The sequence below is a fragment of the Scyliorhinus torazame genome, chromosome 2 (assembly GCF_047496885.1).
Source record: "Scyliorhinus torazame isolate Kashiwa2021f chromosome 2, sScyTor2.1, whole genome shotgun sequence".
Taxonomy (NCBI): Eukaryota; Metazoa; Chordata; class Chondrichthyes; order Carcharhiniformes; family Scyliorhinidae; genus Scyliorhinus; species Scyliorhinus torazame.
Window position 1 is genome coordinate 22,344,471 of NC_092708.1, and position 15,688 is coordinate 22,360,158.

A 15,688-nucleotide genomic window follows, 5' to 3' on the forward strand; every position below is an offset into this window, starting at 1 on the left:
TTCCCCACCCCATCCTTATCGAAAACTGCTTTAACCTATCACCTAGACCTGCAATTCTCAACTAATAGTAGTGCTGGAATGTTTTACACAAAAGCTTGGAGAAATCATAGGATCCCTACAGTGCAGAAGGAGGCCATTCAGCCCACCGAGTCCGCACCAACCCACTGAAAGAGCGCACTACCTAGGCCCACATCTCCGCCCTATCCCTGTAATCCCACCTAACCTTTGGACAATAAGGGGCAATTTAGCATGGCCAATCAACCTAAACTGCACCTTTGGATTGTGGGAGGAAACTGGAGCACCCGGAGGAAACCCACGCAGACACGGGAGAACGTACAAACTCCACACAGACAGTTGCCCAAGGCCAGATCGAACCCAGGTCCCCGATGCTGTGAAGTAGCAGTGCTAACCACTGTGCCACCCTGCCGCCCCTATGCATTTCAGAAGAAGCTAACTGAATTTGGCCAAGTTTGAATGAGCAACAGCTGTTTTTGTTAGTACAACCCCATCTGATTATCAAGAACCATGAAGATAGACCTATTGACAACAGAGAAATCAAACATCCCTCCCTTAAATTGGTTCATAGTCTAAACACCAACAAATCCTACAAGAATTACATCAAACATTATATTCTCCAGGATGCGCAGGAAAGGAACAGAGCGATTGAACTAATGTACCAGGGAAGTGTCTGCAGCAGGTCTACAGGGCATCCAGAGCACCTAACATGCCAAGAACTAGACGAGATGGAGCCAGTGACAAACAGCGCATTCCTTCTACCCGACATTGGCTTGGACAAAGTTAGAATATAATGGTGAGCAATGTTCTACTGAAATAACTTATGCAAAACCCAAGTCTTAAAGCTTTCGCCTTGGGTGAAAGAAAAAAATGCATCCAGTATTTGTTAACAGTGCACCCCACTGAGTATGGCTAAGGAGCAAGCTGCTGCATCTGCTCATTTAGAGTCATGGTCATAGACGTCTACAGACTTTGGCCCATCGCATCTGTGCAGTCAAAAGCAGCCACCTAACTTTTCTATTCCCATTTTCCAGCACTTGGCCCATTGCCTTGTATGCCTTGCAAGTGCACACCTAAATACTTCTTAAATGTTGAGGGTCTCTGCCTCCATCACCCTTTCAGGCAGCAAGTTCCAGACTCCCACCACCCTCTGGGTGAAAAGGCTTGACCTACCATCCCTTCTAAACCGCCTGTCCCTTGTATTAAATCTATGGCCTCTAGTCATCAATCCTTCCACCAAACAGAAAATTTTCTCCGTCATTATCTATGCCTCTCATAATTTTATACATTTCAATCATATCCCCCCTCAGTCTCCTGGATTGGATTTGTTTATTGTGACATGTACCGAGGTATAGTGAAAAGTATTGTTCTGCATACAATCCAGACAGATCATTCCATACATGAAAAGAAAAATACATAGAGCAAACATAAAATACACAGTGTAAATACATAGACTCGCGCATCGGGTGAAGCATACAGGAGTGTATTACTACAGTGGAGAAGGTCTGCACAGATCAAATCAGTCCCATAAGAGGGTCATTCAGGAGTCTGGTAACAGAGGGGAAGCTGTTTTTGATTCCGTTTCTGCGTGTTCTCAGATTTTTGTATCGCCTGCCCAATGGAAGAGTGAGTAAGCTGGGTGGGAGGGGTCTTTGATTATGTTGCCCGCTTTCCCAAGGCAGCGGGAAGTGTAGACAGAGTCAATGGATGGGAGGTAGGTTTGTGTGATGGACTGGGCTGTGTTCACGACTCTCTACTTTCTTACAGTCTTGGGTCGAGCAGTTGCCATACCAGGCTATGATGCAACCACATTGGATGCTTTCTATGGTGCATCTGTAAAAATTGGGAAGAGTCAATGTGGACATGCCCAATTTCCTTCGTTTCCTGAGGAAGTTTAGGCGCTGTTGTGCTTTCTTGGTCATAGCCGACGTGGGTGGATTGTTGGTGATGTGCACACCTAGGAATTTGAAGCTGTCAACCATCTCCACCTCAGCCCCGTTGAGGCAGACAGGGGTGTGTAGGATACTTTGATCCTGAAGTCAATGACCAATTCTTTAGTTTTGCTGATATTGAGGGAGAGATTGTTGTCGTTACGCCACTGCACTAGGTTCTCTATCTCCCTCCTGTATTCTAACTCATCGTTGTTCGAGATCCGACCCACTGCGGTCGTGTCGTCAGCAAGCTTGTAGATGGACTTGGAGCCAAATTGTGCCACGCAGTCAGGTGTGTATAGGGAGTATTGTAGGGGGCTAAGTACGCAGCCTTGCGGAGCCCGGGCATTGAGGACTATCATGGAGGTGTTGTTTATCCTTACTGACTGTGGTCTGTGGGTCAGAAAGTCAAGGATCCAATTGCAGAGGGAAGAGCCAAGTCCTAGGTTTTGGAGCTTTGATATGAGCTTGGCTGGGATTATGGTGTTGAAGGCAGAGCGGGAGTCAATAAATAAGAATCTGATGTAGGAATCTTGCTGTCGAGATATTCCAGGGATGAGTGTAGGGCCAGGGAGATGGCGTCTGCTGTGGACCGGTTGTGGCGGTATGCGAATTGCAGTGGCTCTAGGTATTCTGGGAGTATGGCGTTGATGTGCCTCATGACCAACCTCTCAAAGCACTTAATTACGACCAATGTCAAGACCACTGGATGATAGGCTTTTTTCTTTGGCATCGGTATGATGGTGGTCTTCTTGAAGCAGGTGGGGACATCGGAATGGAGTAGGGAGAAGTTTAAGATGTCCGTGAACACATCTGCCAGCTGGTCCGTGCAGGATCTGAGTGCACGACCAGAGACCCCGTGCGGACCCTTCGCTCTCTGAGTGTTCACGTTTAAGAAGGTTGGTCTGACTTCAGAAGCTGTGATTTTGCTCTAAGGAAAACCCCAGTCTATCCAATCTTTCTCCATCACCAAAACTCTCCAGCCCAGGCAACATCCTGGTAAACCTCCTCTGCACCCTTTCTAGTGCTATCACATCCCTCCGGTAATGCGGATTCCAGAACTACACACAATACTCTAAATGTGGCCCCAACAACGTTTCATACAGTTCCAGCATAACCTCCTTGCTCTTAAACTCTATACCTCAGCCAATAAAGGCAAGTATACCATATGCCCTCTTAACCACTTCACCCATTAACCTTGCTACCTTAAGGCCCTGTGTACATGCGCACCAAGGGTCCCAGGGTCCTGGCGTTGATCATGTATTCCCTTGCCTTGTTGGTCCTGCCCAAGTGAACCACCTCACACTTATCCGGATTGAATTCCAATTGCCACTGATCAGCCCATCTATATCCTCCTGTAATCTAAGTTTATTCTCCTCACAATTTTTGCATCATCCACAAACTTACCAATCAACCCTCCTACATTCCAGTCTAAATCATTTATATAAACCATAAATAGCAAGGGCCCCAACACTGATCCCCACAGGATCCCACTAGTCACAGGCTCCCAAATGGGACCTTATCAACTGCCTCGCTGAAGTCCAAGTGCATTTCCCTCATCTACACACCTGGTCTCCTCTTCGAAAAATACAATCAAGTTGATCAAACATGACCTCCCCTTAACAAAACCATGCTGACTGTTCTGGATTAATCCCGGCCTCTCTAAATGCAGATTGATTCTGTCTATCAGAATTGATTCCAATAGATTCTCCACCACTGAGGTTAGACTGACTGGCCTGTAGTTTCCTGGTTTATCCCTTCTTCAATAAAGGTACCACATTGGTTATCCTCCAGTACATCTCCTGTGGCCAGAGAGGAATTGAAAATTATTGCCAGCGCCTCTATTTCCTCCCTTGCCTCACTCGCAGCCTGGGATATATTTCATCTGGCCCTGGAAATTTGTCCACTTTTAAGCCGGACAGTCCTTCTCCCCGATTTCTATCCCCACACCAGCCCCTTCACTAGTGAATATCAACACAAAGTATTAATTTAGAACTCTACCCACATCATCTGGCTCCACACACAAAGTACCATAAAATCCCTACAGTGCGGAAGGAGGACATTTGGGTCATTGAGTCTGCACCGACACCGAAAGAGCACCCCACCTAGACCCACTCTCCCGCCTTATCATACCCCCATGTATTAATTTGTGCCTCAACTCATCTGCCTTGTTCGTTAGACTCCTTGTATTAAAATAAATACCATCCAATAATAATGATCGCTTATTGTCACAAGTAGGCTTCAATGAAGTTAGTGAAAAGCCCCTAGTCGCCACATTCCGGCACATGTTCGGGTAGGCTGGTACGGGAATTGAACCCGTGCTGCTGTCCTTGTTCTGCAATGCAAGCCAGCCGTTTAGCCCACTGTGCTATACCAGCCCCATCCTGCCATCTCCCTTGTAACTTAACTGGCCTATAACGTCGATGCCTCCCTGACTCACTTGCTGTCTCTTTTAATTTTTGCTGCGCATCTCCCCTTGCTGATCCTTCTCTCACTATCCCTCTCCCCTGCCAAGTTAGTTAAAACCCTCCCCAATAGCACAAGCAAAGTTCAGGTGCAACCCGTCTAACTTGTACAGGTCTCACCGTCCCCAAAACAGTCCCAATGATCCAGAAATCTAAAACCCTCGCGTTTCACCATCCCCCCAGTCATACTTCCATCTGGACTAACCTCCTATTTTTATACTCATTAGCACATGACCCTGGAAGTTATCGTGTAATTACTACCTTATGGATCTTGTTCTTTAATCTACTTCCGAGTTCCCTAAATTCTGTTTGCAGAGCTTCATCCCTTTTCCTACATATATTGTTGGTACAAAGGTGTATCATGATATCTGTCTGTTTGCCATCTCCCTTCCGAATGCCCTGCAGCCGTTCAGTGTCATTCCCTGATCCCTGGCACCAGGGAAGGAACATACCATCCTGGAGTCTCTTTTGCGGCTGCAAAAATGCCTGTCTGTTCCCCTGACAACTGAATTCCCTCCCATCATAGCCCTGCCGTTCTTCCTCCTCCCCTCTAATGCAGACTCCCCCACGGTGCATGATGTTTCCTGCCACTGCTTTCCCCTGCACAGTCACCTCTCCCAAAAGTATCCCAAACGGTACATCTGCTGAAAAGGGAGATGGCCACAAGGGATGCACGCACTACCTAGCTTTCTCTATTCTGCCTGGTGGTCACCCATGCCCTTTCCGCCTGTTCAATCTTCACCTGCGATGTGGCCATCTCACTGAACGTGCTATCCATGACATGCTCAGCATCACAGATGCTCCACAGTAAATTCACCTTCAGTTCCGGAATGCAGTTAGCCAATAGCAATAGTTGGACACACTTCCTGCACTTGTGGTCACCAGAGACAACTGATGCTTCCATGATTTACCAAAAAGCACAGGTGGAACATATCACGGCTGCAAACCCTCTTGCCTTGACCACCTGAAGACCCTTATTTACTCTCCTTTTTAACAAAAACATTATGCTCATATAAGAATATTAACTTACCTCCCTTAAGCTAAGTTTATTTCCCTTACCCTACTTTGCTTACTTTTATTAATTTATTATAATGACCCTGACTTTCACTTGTTTGTGTTGTTTCTCAGTTAATCCCTTTGTCCAAAAAAACTTAAAATCATGACTGCTTCTTTGCAATGCAGAGAAAAGCATCACTGCGATGCTGACTGCAAGGACACCGTTCCCAGATCGCTTCACTACGATGTTGACTGCAAGGACACTGTTCTCACGCAGTGAGGCTGCAAAATGACAAAAGGACCAAACTCTAACTAGCAGAATTCAGACAGTTCAAAATAAATGAACTCTTTGTCATATAATTAATGATCAGTAGTTATGCATATCTTGTCTCTTTACACTTCTGAAATGAAAAGACTAATTACCGCAGGTGGCGATTTCTGGCTCAGGTAGTAAACCCGCTTCAGTTTCTCGTCGGGGGAAAGCTCATTGCTTTTTGGCCTGGAAGTTGAAGAACTACAGAACAAAAAAAAAAAAGCTTTAATTCACTGTGCTCAAGGGAAGGACATTAATGCTGAGGAATTGAACCCTTGCCATTTGTTACTATCATGCACTCTCCGCTCGGGTACAGTATAACTAGATTCTGGATAAATCTCGGTCTTGTTCGAACAACAATAGCTATCCCTAACATCTACTGCAGCAGCTCCCTCTGCCCTCCCGCTATTTCCATACTGTGGCCTATTGTGAGAACATCAGTCAGCGTTGTGTAGGTTCATGACCACTAACAGCAGACTGCCACACCACCTATCTGCAATGGACTTGAACCCAGTCCTAAGTGCTAAAAAGCCAGTTCCTAACTGTGTCCACGACTTTATTAATATCTTTGGTTAAAAATGAAGTACTGGAGACACTCAAGTTGGGGAATTACGAGACTCCTAATTCCAAGATTACAGCCGTATCAACCCCACCAGCTAATAAAACATAATATCCAGCCATGATTTCAATTTCGCTGTTTACCGATAGTCCGATCACACTTTGCATTGAAACTCTCATTTTACGCTGAATTATGTATTTTGTGGAAACTTTGCAAGCTGTTGGAAACCATGGGAGGTTGAACTTCCCTTCCCACTCGTTGGGGTCACTTTGAAAATTCTCCCCAAAGATCTAATGGAAACAACGGGGAAGAGGTTTTCTGACTGACGCACGACTCACTCTGCTGCAGCATAACTAATATCCACTGGACTCTCCCAGCGTTGTCTGGTGTATTTGAGAAATCCAATCCCAATTGTCTGCTAACCCGTCATATCCTTTCGCACTTTACCCTGGTTTAAGTAATTTCTCTGCTTGAATTAAGAAAATTGAATAAAACAGCATTGGTACTTATAAAAAAAAATCTAATTTAGATTCACTTAGTTCATGATCTATAAGATGAGCAAACTGTACTTCCCTCTGAATCGCTGTGATTTACTGAGGAAAGTCACACACACACCTGAGCTGGAACCACTGAGCCACCCACTCAGGAAGCACTATGAAGCATAATTTGACATGATGATAAACATAGGCTTACCTTTTTAGGATTGGGGTTACATCATCCTTCTGAGGAATAATGAATCCAGCCAGATTAAGGAGATCGCTAATCATCTGCCCTTTAATGGTAACATCCAGTATGGAATTTGAATGCAAGCTAAGAGGAAGAGGTTAAGGGGATTAAAGGTTACATCAACTCAGCAAGAAAATTAATTCTATTTAAAATAGCAATATGTTTTCTTACTTAAGTCACTGTGCAATGAGCTGAATTAATTGTGGATAGCATTTCAAGACTGTGGAAAACACTATAAAGCTTGATAAAAATGACAATTGTTTAAAACCATTATGCTCCATGGGTTGTATTTTCCATAAACATTTTTTGAAACAATTCAGCAAGCTCAAGGTCACTGATCTCAGGTGTTTGTGCTGTCGGCCACAGCAATCTTCATCTGGGAAACTTGATCAGCTGCAGGTGGGAAGCAGAATCACATAGCACAGGGCCTGGGCAGGGCTCTTTCCAATGTTCGATCCGATTAGCCCCATACTCGTAGGATCCAAGCCTGGGCAGCACAGTAGCACAGTGGTTAGCACAATTGCTTCACAGCTTCAGGGTCCCAGGTTCGATTCCCGGCTTGGTTCACTGTCTGTGCGGAGTCTGCACGTTCTCCCCGTGTGCGTGGGTTTCCTCCGGGCGCTCCGGTTTCCTCCCACAGTCCAAAGATGTGCAGGTTAGGTGGATTGGTCATGTGGCCTTAGTGTCCAAAATTGCCCTGTGTTGGGTCGGGTTGCTGGGTTATGGGGATAGGGTGGAGGTGTCGGATTGGGTAAGGTGCTCTTTCAAAGAGCCGGTGCCGACTCGATGGGCCGAATGGCTGCCTTTTGCACTGCAAATTCTATGATTCTGAAACGAAAACAGAAAATACTGACAGCATATGTGGAGAGAGAAGGGAGCTAACGTTGAGTCTGGAAGACTCTTTGTTGATAAGGAGTCATCCAGACTCGAAACGTTAGTTCCCTTCGCATGTCAGACCTGCTGAGATTGTCCAATAATTTCTGTTTTTGTTCCTTTTTGAACATCATCACAGAACATGCTCCCTCCACATTTACAGGCATGGACATTCCATATCACATCGACAATGAGCACATGGAAGACAATGGCACTATCAAGGTGACAGAAAAAAGGATTTTAAAAAATATTTGTTCATGGGACCTGGACGTCGCAGGCTGTGCCAGCATTTATTGCCCATCCCTAATGCCTTGAGGGGGCAGTTAAGAATCATCCACATTGCTGTGGATCTGGAGTCGGGGCAGCATGGTAGCACAGTGGTTAGCACTGTGGCTTCACAGCACCAGAGTCCCAGGTTTTATTCCCTGCTGGGTCACTAACTGTGCGGAGTCTGCACGTTCTCCCCGTGCCTGCGTGGGTTTCCTCCGGGTGCTCCGGTTTCCTCCAAAGACGTGCAGGTTAAACAAAGAACAAAGAAATGTACAGCACAGGAACAGGCCCTTCGGCCCTCCAAGCCAATGCCGACCGTGCTGCCCGACTAAACTACAATCTTCTACACTTCCTGCGTCCGTAACCTTCTATTCCCATCCTATTCATGTATTTGTCAAGATGCCCCTTAAATGTCCCTATCGTCCCTGCTTCCACCACCTCCTCCGGTAGCGAGTTCCAGGCACCCACAACCCTCTGCGTAAAAAACTTGCCTCGTACATCTACCCTAAACCTTGCCCCTCTCACCTTAAACCTATGCCCCCTAGTAATTGACCCCTCTACCCTGGAGAAAAGCCTCTGACTATCCACTCTGTCTATGCCCCTCATAATTTTGTAGACCTCTATCAGGTCTCCCCTCAACCTCCTTCGTTCCAGTGAGAACAAACCGAGTTTATTCAACCGCTCCTCATAGCTAATGCCCTCCATACCAGGCAACATTCTGGTAAATCTCTTCTGCACCCTCTCGAAAGCCTCCACATCCTTCTGGTAGTGTGGCAACCAGAATTGAACACTATACTCCAAGTGTGGCCTAACTAAGGTTCTATACAGCTGCAACATGACTTGCCAATTCTTATACTCAATGCCCCGGCCAATGAAGGCAAGCATGCCGTATGCCTTCTTGACTACCTTCTCCACCTGTGTTGCCCCTTTCAATGACCTGTGGACCTGTACTCCTAGATCTCTTTGACTTTCAATACTCTTGAGGGTTCTACCATTCACTGTATATTCCCTACCTGCATTAGACCTTCCAAAATGCATTACCTCACATTTGTCCGGATTAAACTCCATCTGCCATCTCTCCGCCCAAGTCTCCAGACAATCTAAATCCTGCTGTATCCTCCGACAGTCCTCATCTCTATCCGCAATTCCACCAACCTTTGTGTCGTCTGCAAACTTACTAATCAGACCAGTTACATTTTCCTCCAAATCATTTATATATACTACAAAGAGCAAAGGTCCCAGCACTGATCCCTGCGGAACACCACTGGTCACAGCCCTCCAATGAGAATAGCATCCCTCCATTGCTACTCTCTGCCTTCTATGGCCGAGCCAGTTCTTTGTCCACCTTGCCAGCTCACCCCTGATCCCGTGTGGCTTCACCTTTTGTACTAGTCTACCATGAGGGACCTTGTCAAAGGCCTTACTGAAGTCCATATAGACAACATCCACTGCCCTACCTGCATCAATCATCTTAGTGACCTCCTCGAAAAACTCTATCAAGTTAGTGAGACACGACCTCCCCTTCACAAAACCGTGCTGCCTCTCACTAATACGTCCATTTGCTTCCAAATGGGAGCAGATCCTGTCTCGAAGAATTCTCTCCAGTAATTTCCCTACCACTGAAGTAAGGCTCACCGGCCTGTAGTTCCCGGGATTATCCTTGCTACCCTTCTTAAACAGAGGAACAACATTGGCTATTCTCCAGTCCTCCGGGACATCCCCTGAAGACAGCGAGGATCCAAAGATTTCTGTCAAGGCCTCAGCAATTTCCTCTCCAGCCTCCTTCAGTATTCTGGGGTAGATCCCATCAGGCCCTGGGGACTTATCTACCTTAATATTTTTTAAGACACCCAACACCTCGTCTTTTTGGATCACAATGTGACCCAGGCTATCTACACCCCCTTCTCCAGACTCAACATCTGCCAATTCCTTCTCTTTGGTGAATACTGATGCAAAGTATTCATTTAGTACCTCACCCATTTCCTCTGGCTCCACACATAGATTCCCTTGCCTATCCTTCAGTGGGCCAACCCTTTCCCTGGCTACCCTCTTGCTTTTTATGTACGTGTAAAAAGCCTTGGGATTTTCCTTAACCCTATTTGCCAATGACTTTTCGTGACCCCTTCTAGCCCTCCTGACTCCTTGCTTAAGTTCCTTCCTACTTTCCTTATATTCCACGCAGGCTTCGTCTGTTCCCAGCCTTTTAGCCCTGACAAATGCCTCCTTTTTCTTTTTGACGAGGCCTACAATATCACTCGTCATCCAAGGTTCCCGAAAATTGACGTATTTATCCTTCTTCCTCACAGGAACATGCCGGTCCTGTATTCCTTTCAACTGCCACTTGAAAGCCTCCCACATGTCAGATGTTGATTTGCCCTCAAACATCCGCCCCCAATCTATGTTCTTCAGTTCCCGCCTAATATTGTTATAATTAGCCTCCCCCCAATTTAGCACATTCATCCTCGGACCACTCTTATCCTTGTCCACCAGTACTTTAAAACTTACTGAATTGTGGTCACTGTTACCGAAATGCTCCCCTACTGAAACATCTACCACCTGGCCGGGCTCATTCCCCAATACCAGGTCCAGTACCGCCCCTTCCCTAGTTGGACTGTCTACATATTGTTTTAAGAAGCCCTCCTGGATGCTCCTTACAAACTCCGCCCCGTCTAAGCCCCTGGCACTAAGTGAGTCGCAGTCAATATTGGGGAAGTTGAAGTCTCCCATCACCACAACCCTGTTGTTTTTACTCTTTTCCAAAATCTGTCTACCTATCTGCTCCTCTATCTCCCGCTGGCTGTTGGGAGGCCTGTAGTATACCCCCAACATTGTGACTGCACCCTTCTTATTCCTAATCTTTACCCATATAGCCTCACTGCCTTCTGAGGTGTCCTCTCTCAATACAGCTGTGATATTCTCCCGAACAAGTAGCGCAACTCCGCCTCCCCTTTTACATCCCCCTCTATCCCGCCTGAAACATCTAAATCCTGGAACGTTTAGCTGCCAATCCTGCCCTTCCCTCAACCAGGTCTCTGTAATGGCAACAACATCATAGTTCCAAGTACTAATCCAAGCTCTAAGTTCATCTGCCTTACCCGTAATACTCCTTGCATTAAAACATATGCACTTCAGGCCACCAGACCCGCTGTGTTCAGCAACTTCTCCCTGTCTGCTCTGCCTCAGAGCCACACTGTCCCTATTCCCTAGTTCTCCCTCAATGCTCTCACCTTCGGACCTATTGCTCCCGTGCCCACCCCCCTGCCATATTAGTTTAAACCCTCCCGTGTGACACTAGCAAACCTCGCGGCCAGGATATTTATGCCTCTCCAGTTTAGATGCAACCCGTCCTTCTTAGACAGGTCACACCTGCCCCGGAAGAGCTCCCAGTGGTCCAGATAATGGAAACCCTCCCTCCTACACCAGCTGTTTAGCCACGTGTTTAGCTGCTCGATCTTCCTATTTCTAGCCTCACTGGCACGTGGCACAGGGAGTAATCCCGAGATTACAACCCTCGAGGTCCTGTCTTTTAACTTTCTGCCTAGCTCCCTGAACTCCTGCTGCAGGACCTCATGCCCCTTCCTGCCTATGTCGTTAGGTTAGGTGGATTGGCCATGCTAAATTGCCCTTAGTGACCAAAAAGGTTAGATGTGGTGATTGGGTTACGGGGATAGGGTGGAAGTGAGGGCTTACGTGGGTTGGTGCAGACTCAATTGGCCGAATAGCCTCCTTCTGCACTGTATGTTCTATGGAGTCACATGTAGGCCAGACCAAGTAAGGACAACAGATTTTCTTCCTTAAAGGACATTAGTGAGCCAGATGGGTTTTTACGACAATCAACAATGGTTTCATGGTCATTAGACTTTTAATTCCAGATTTTTATTGAATTCAAATTTCACCATCTACAGTGGCGGGATGTGAACCCGGGTCCCCAGAGCATTACTCTGGGTCTCTGGTTAACTAGTCCAGTGATATGACTACTATGCCACCGCCTCCCCACTCTATATTTCATTTACAACAAACATTTTCCTGAGGTGTCAAATTTTTCTGTCCTGGGAAATGGTTTTCAGCTCACACCACATGTTCTCTCACAATCAACCACGAGCCTTAATCTCAGCTACAGAAGAGTGCAATTTACAGCATCATAGTATGATACAGTAATCCGACCCTTCAAACCCATGTAGGTTTGCTCAAAGATATCCAAATCAGTCCCACCCTACCACGTAATCCGGGACCTCAGCGCCGTGAGGCATCAGTGCTAACCACCGCGCCGCCCCTGCTTGCTTCTATTGATGACGTTTTTATGAAATGTCCAGGTGGTTAGTTACTGCAATGGTTATACGGGTACCTTGGGGAAATGTTGACTTCCAGAACCCATGGTTTCAGGTTCTCGTCGAGCATTATGTCAAATCCGAAGAGTTCGTGGCAGGTGTAACGATTCCGAACGTATAAATGTATTTGACTGTTCACGTAAGACTCAGAGCTGCAGAGAAAGATAGCGAGCATCAATAAAAACTGAAACCAACTATAACCAGTTTAAAAAATAACCTTCCTTTCTTTTTTCAAAACAAAAAGCTATTCGGAACTTTTCAACAATGTTTATGAAATTCCTATGTTGGATGCTTTATGTTGCAGTCAGTCACAATGCCTTTCTCACCCCTACAGACAGAGACAATAATTTCCTGGCCAGTTTGTGGAACATTTCAAATGCTCCTGGCTGTGGTTGACACATTTTTAGTAATAAAGTCTTTTTGCCTTGCTGAAGCAATAGGAAAGTCGCCGTCAGCCTTATTGTATTGAGCTAAATAGGAGAGGAAAGGACAAAGCTTGTATTTACGTTGCATCTTTCAGAAACTCGGTGTCCAAAGTGCTTCACGCAACTCCAGAACAAAATGAGATATATATTTTTTGAAAGATAGCCATGAACGGATCAAATGAAGAATTTAGGAGGGACGTTTTACACTGTGTTCAGAATGTAGAAGAGGCTGCCACATGGAGTAGTTGAAACAGATAGCATTGAAACATTAAAGGATGTGTGATGCATACATGAGGGAGAAGGGAAAGGTGGGTATGGGGAGTAGGGTGGGAAGAGGCAATTTAAGACGGAAGAAGGAATTCTCAACATTTGCATAAGCAAGCTGGGCAGAATGGCTTGTTTCTCAAAAGTTTCAACGACAACTTGTATTTAAGGAGCACCTTTCACCAATACCAAATTCAGATGGAAAAGCTCAATCCTTTACGACTTAGTTGCGACAAACTGGAGTTCTCACAAATTGTGGTAATTAATGCCGTTGCCATTCACAATACAGTTTTAATGTTCCTTTAAGAGTGCGCTACAGCATTAAACATCTCCTGCTTTTGCTTGCCAATTGGTATTCAGTAGTCCATCCAAACACCACCTCTCTCGAATTCTGCAGACACTAATGCAAATTTGTCAAATAAAGGAATCTATCTTTTCATTGTAATAGACTTGCACAATTGCCAATGAAAACAAAATGGAAATTCTAACTCCAAAACGGGATTATCCATTTGTAACGAGTCTGACAGAACTGTCAGATTCTAGCATGCCAGAAAACTCGTCAGCCTTGCCCTTCCCCCCACCCCATCTCCCATGTGCATTAAATATACAAGATAACAGGTTAAAAGAAATCCATATATAGCCCTGAACTCTGAAATTAATTTGCTAAACTCTTGCAGCTTGTTATTCCTCTCTCCTCTAAAATCATTCTTCATTAAAATTTTACCTTTTTAACCTTGCTTAACTGCTCTCTACTGCCTGTTTAGTATCTGCTGCTCCTCGTGACATATTGTTACATCTGCCTATGCAGTCTTACCACTGGAAGGGGGGGGGGGGGGGGGGGGGGGGGGTGAGAGAGTAATTGCAGCATGACCAATTAACAGAGGAAGTTTCCATTATACATGTAGACATGTGACGATGGCAATAATAAGGACGGAATACAAAACTATAAAATGGAGGGCTAATGTGCCCTGATGCACAGTGGTTAGCACTGTTGCCTCAGCTCCAGGGACCTTGGTTCAATTCCGGCCTACGGTGACGGTCTGTGTGAAGTTTTCACCTTCTCCCCAGTGTCTGCATGGGTTCCCTCCCAGAGTCCAAAGATGTGCAGGTTAGGTGGATTGGCCAGGCTAAATTGTCCTTAGTGTCCAAAAAGGTTAGGTGGTGTTACAGGGTTAGGTTGGAGGTGTGGGATTAAAAGGGTGCTCTTTCCAGGGGCTGGTACAGACTCGATGGGCCAAATGGCCTCCTTCTGCACTGTAAATTCTATGATTCTGTGACTCAAATATTCACCTGAAAACAACATTTGATAGAAACTCTCCAGTACAAAACCAGAGGATCAACTAGTACAAAGAATTATTCTCAAGTATAGTGACTGTTACAAAAGCAGTTGCGGCACTCAAATGAGGTGTACGATTGTTTTTATTTGGAGATGTAGACTAAGAAAGGATTTTCCCCCAGGACTCAATTATTGCCTGCTCCTCTCTGACCAGTGCGTTGGGATCACATACCATTTACATCAGCCAAAAGGAGAGATTCTGTTTCCAGTCTCATCTAGCACTTCAGACGACAGTGCATTCCTTCAACACTACACCGGAGAGTTAGCCTTTATATGCTCAAGTCTGACAGAAGGTTTGAAACTGCAACCGTCCAACTCTAAAGCATCTGAGCCAAGCCAACAGGACACAAGACAGAAAATGTTGGACAAAGGCAACAACTTGTTTCTTTAATACAGAAAAGTAGCCTAAGACACTTAATTGAGACATAATTGTAAACTGAGACCAAGAAACATTAGGAATGAACCAACATTTTTTAAAGGGGAAGAACAAAGGAGTACAGTGAGGTGATGAGGCAGTGAGATTTAAGGGGACAGGTTTGAAAGCATGGCTTCAAATGCTGGAGTGAAAAAGGAAAGGGGGAGTGAACAAGAGGTCAGACTCAGAGGTAGACTTTGGGTGGGTTTGTAAGGCTGGAGGAGGTTCCAGAAGAAGGGAGCAGCACGGCCATGAAAGCAATTAAATAGGAATGTGAAAATGTTTAATATGGAACATAGAGATGCCATGATTTAATTCAGGCGAGGCTGTAGGAAAGACTTTGAATGAGATGAAGTGACCCAAATGTGAGGGTTGAGTGGTCACCCTGCTGAGCACAGGAATAGGTGAGTCTAGAGATCACAGGCCAGATTCTCCAATTCTGAGGCTAAGTGTGAAGGATCTGTGGTGTTTTAAGTGGAAAAAAAAATCGGGGCGCCCCGTCACCGATGCTGCGACCGGTGAGAGGCTAGCAGCCGCGCCACTGAAACCCAGGCCACCACAAAACAAACGTCCAGAGAATGGCCGGGTCTGTGGCTGCGCATGCGCACGGCGATGGGCTGCAGCGGATGTGCCGTACAACATGCCACGGGCCGAACGCGGACCCGACCTGCCAGACAGTGCCCTTCTGGCCACCCCCCACTAGTGCCCCCAGCACTCGCGGAAGCACCCCCGGCCAGCAGCACTGCTCCCGTCCAGCTGTGGCGGCGCTGGA

The 15,688-nt window shown here is 46.0% G+C and overlaps 1 protein-coding gene across 4 annotated transcripts in view; it reads right to left on the reverse strand.

Moving 5' to 3' along the window:
* Positions 1 to 15,688, reverse strand: part of LOC140386766 (tubulin monoglutamylase TTLL4-like) — a 97,751-nt gene that overhangs the window by 26,972 nt on the left and 55,091 nt on the right. For 3 of the 4 annotated variants that reach the window (XM_072469458.1, XM_072469449.1, XM_072469466.1), the window contains 3 exons: positions 12,494 to 12,628; positions 6,973 to 7,089; positions 5,831 to 5,921 (listed from right to left, as the gene is read on the reverse strand). In XM_072469458.1, coding sequence (XP_072325559.1) covers positions 5,831 to 5,921; positions 6,973 to 7,089; positions 12,494 to 12,628 — 343 coding nt within the window. Of the gene's footprint in view, positions 1 to 5,830; positions 5,922 to 6,972; positions 7,090 to 7,197; positions 7,834 to 12,493; positions 12,629 to 15,688 lie in introns of those variants that run through there. The other variant, XM_072469473.1, reaches the window with a different exon arrangement.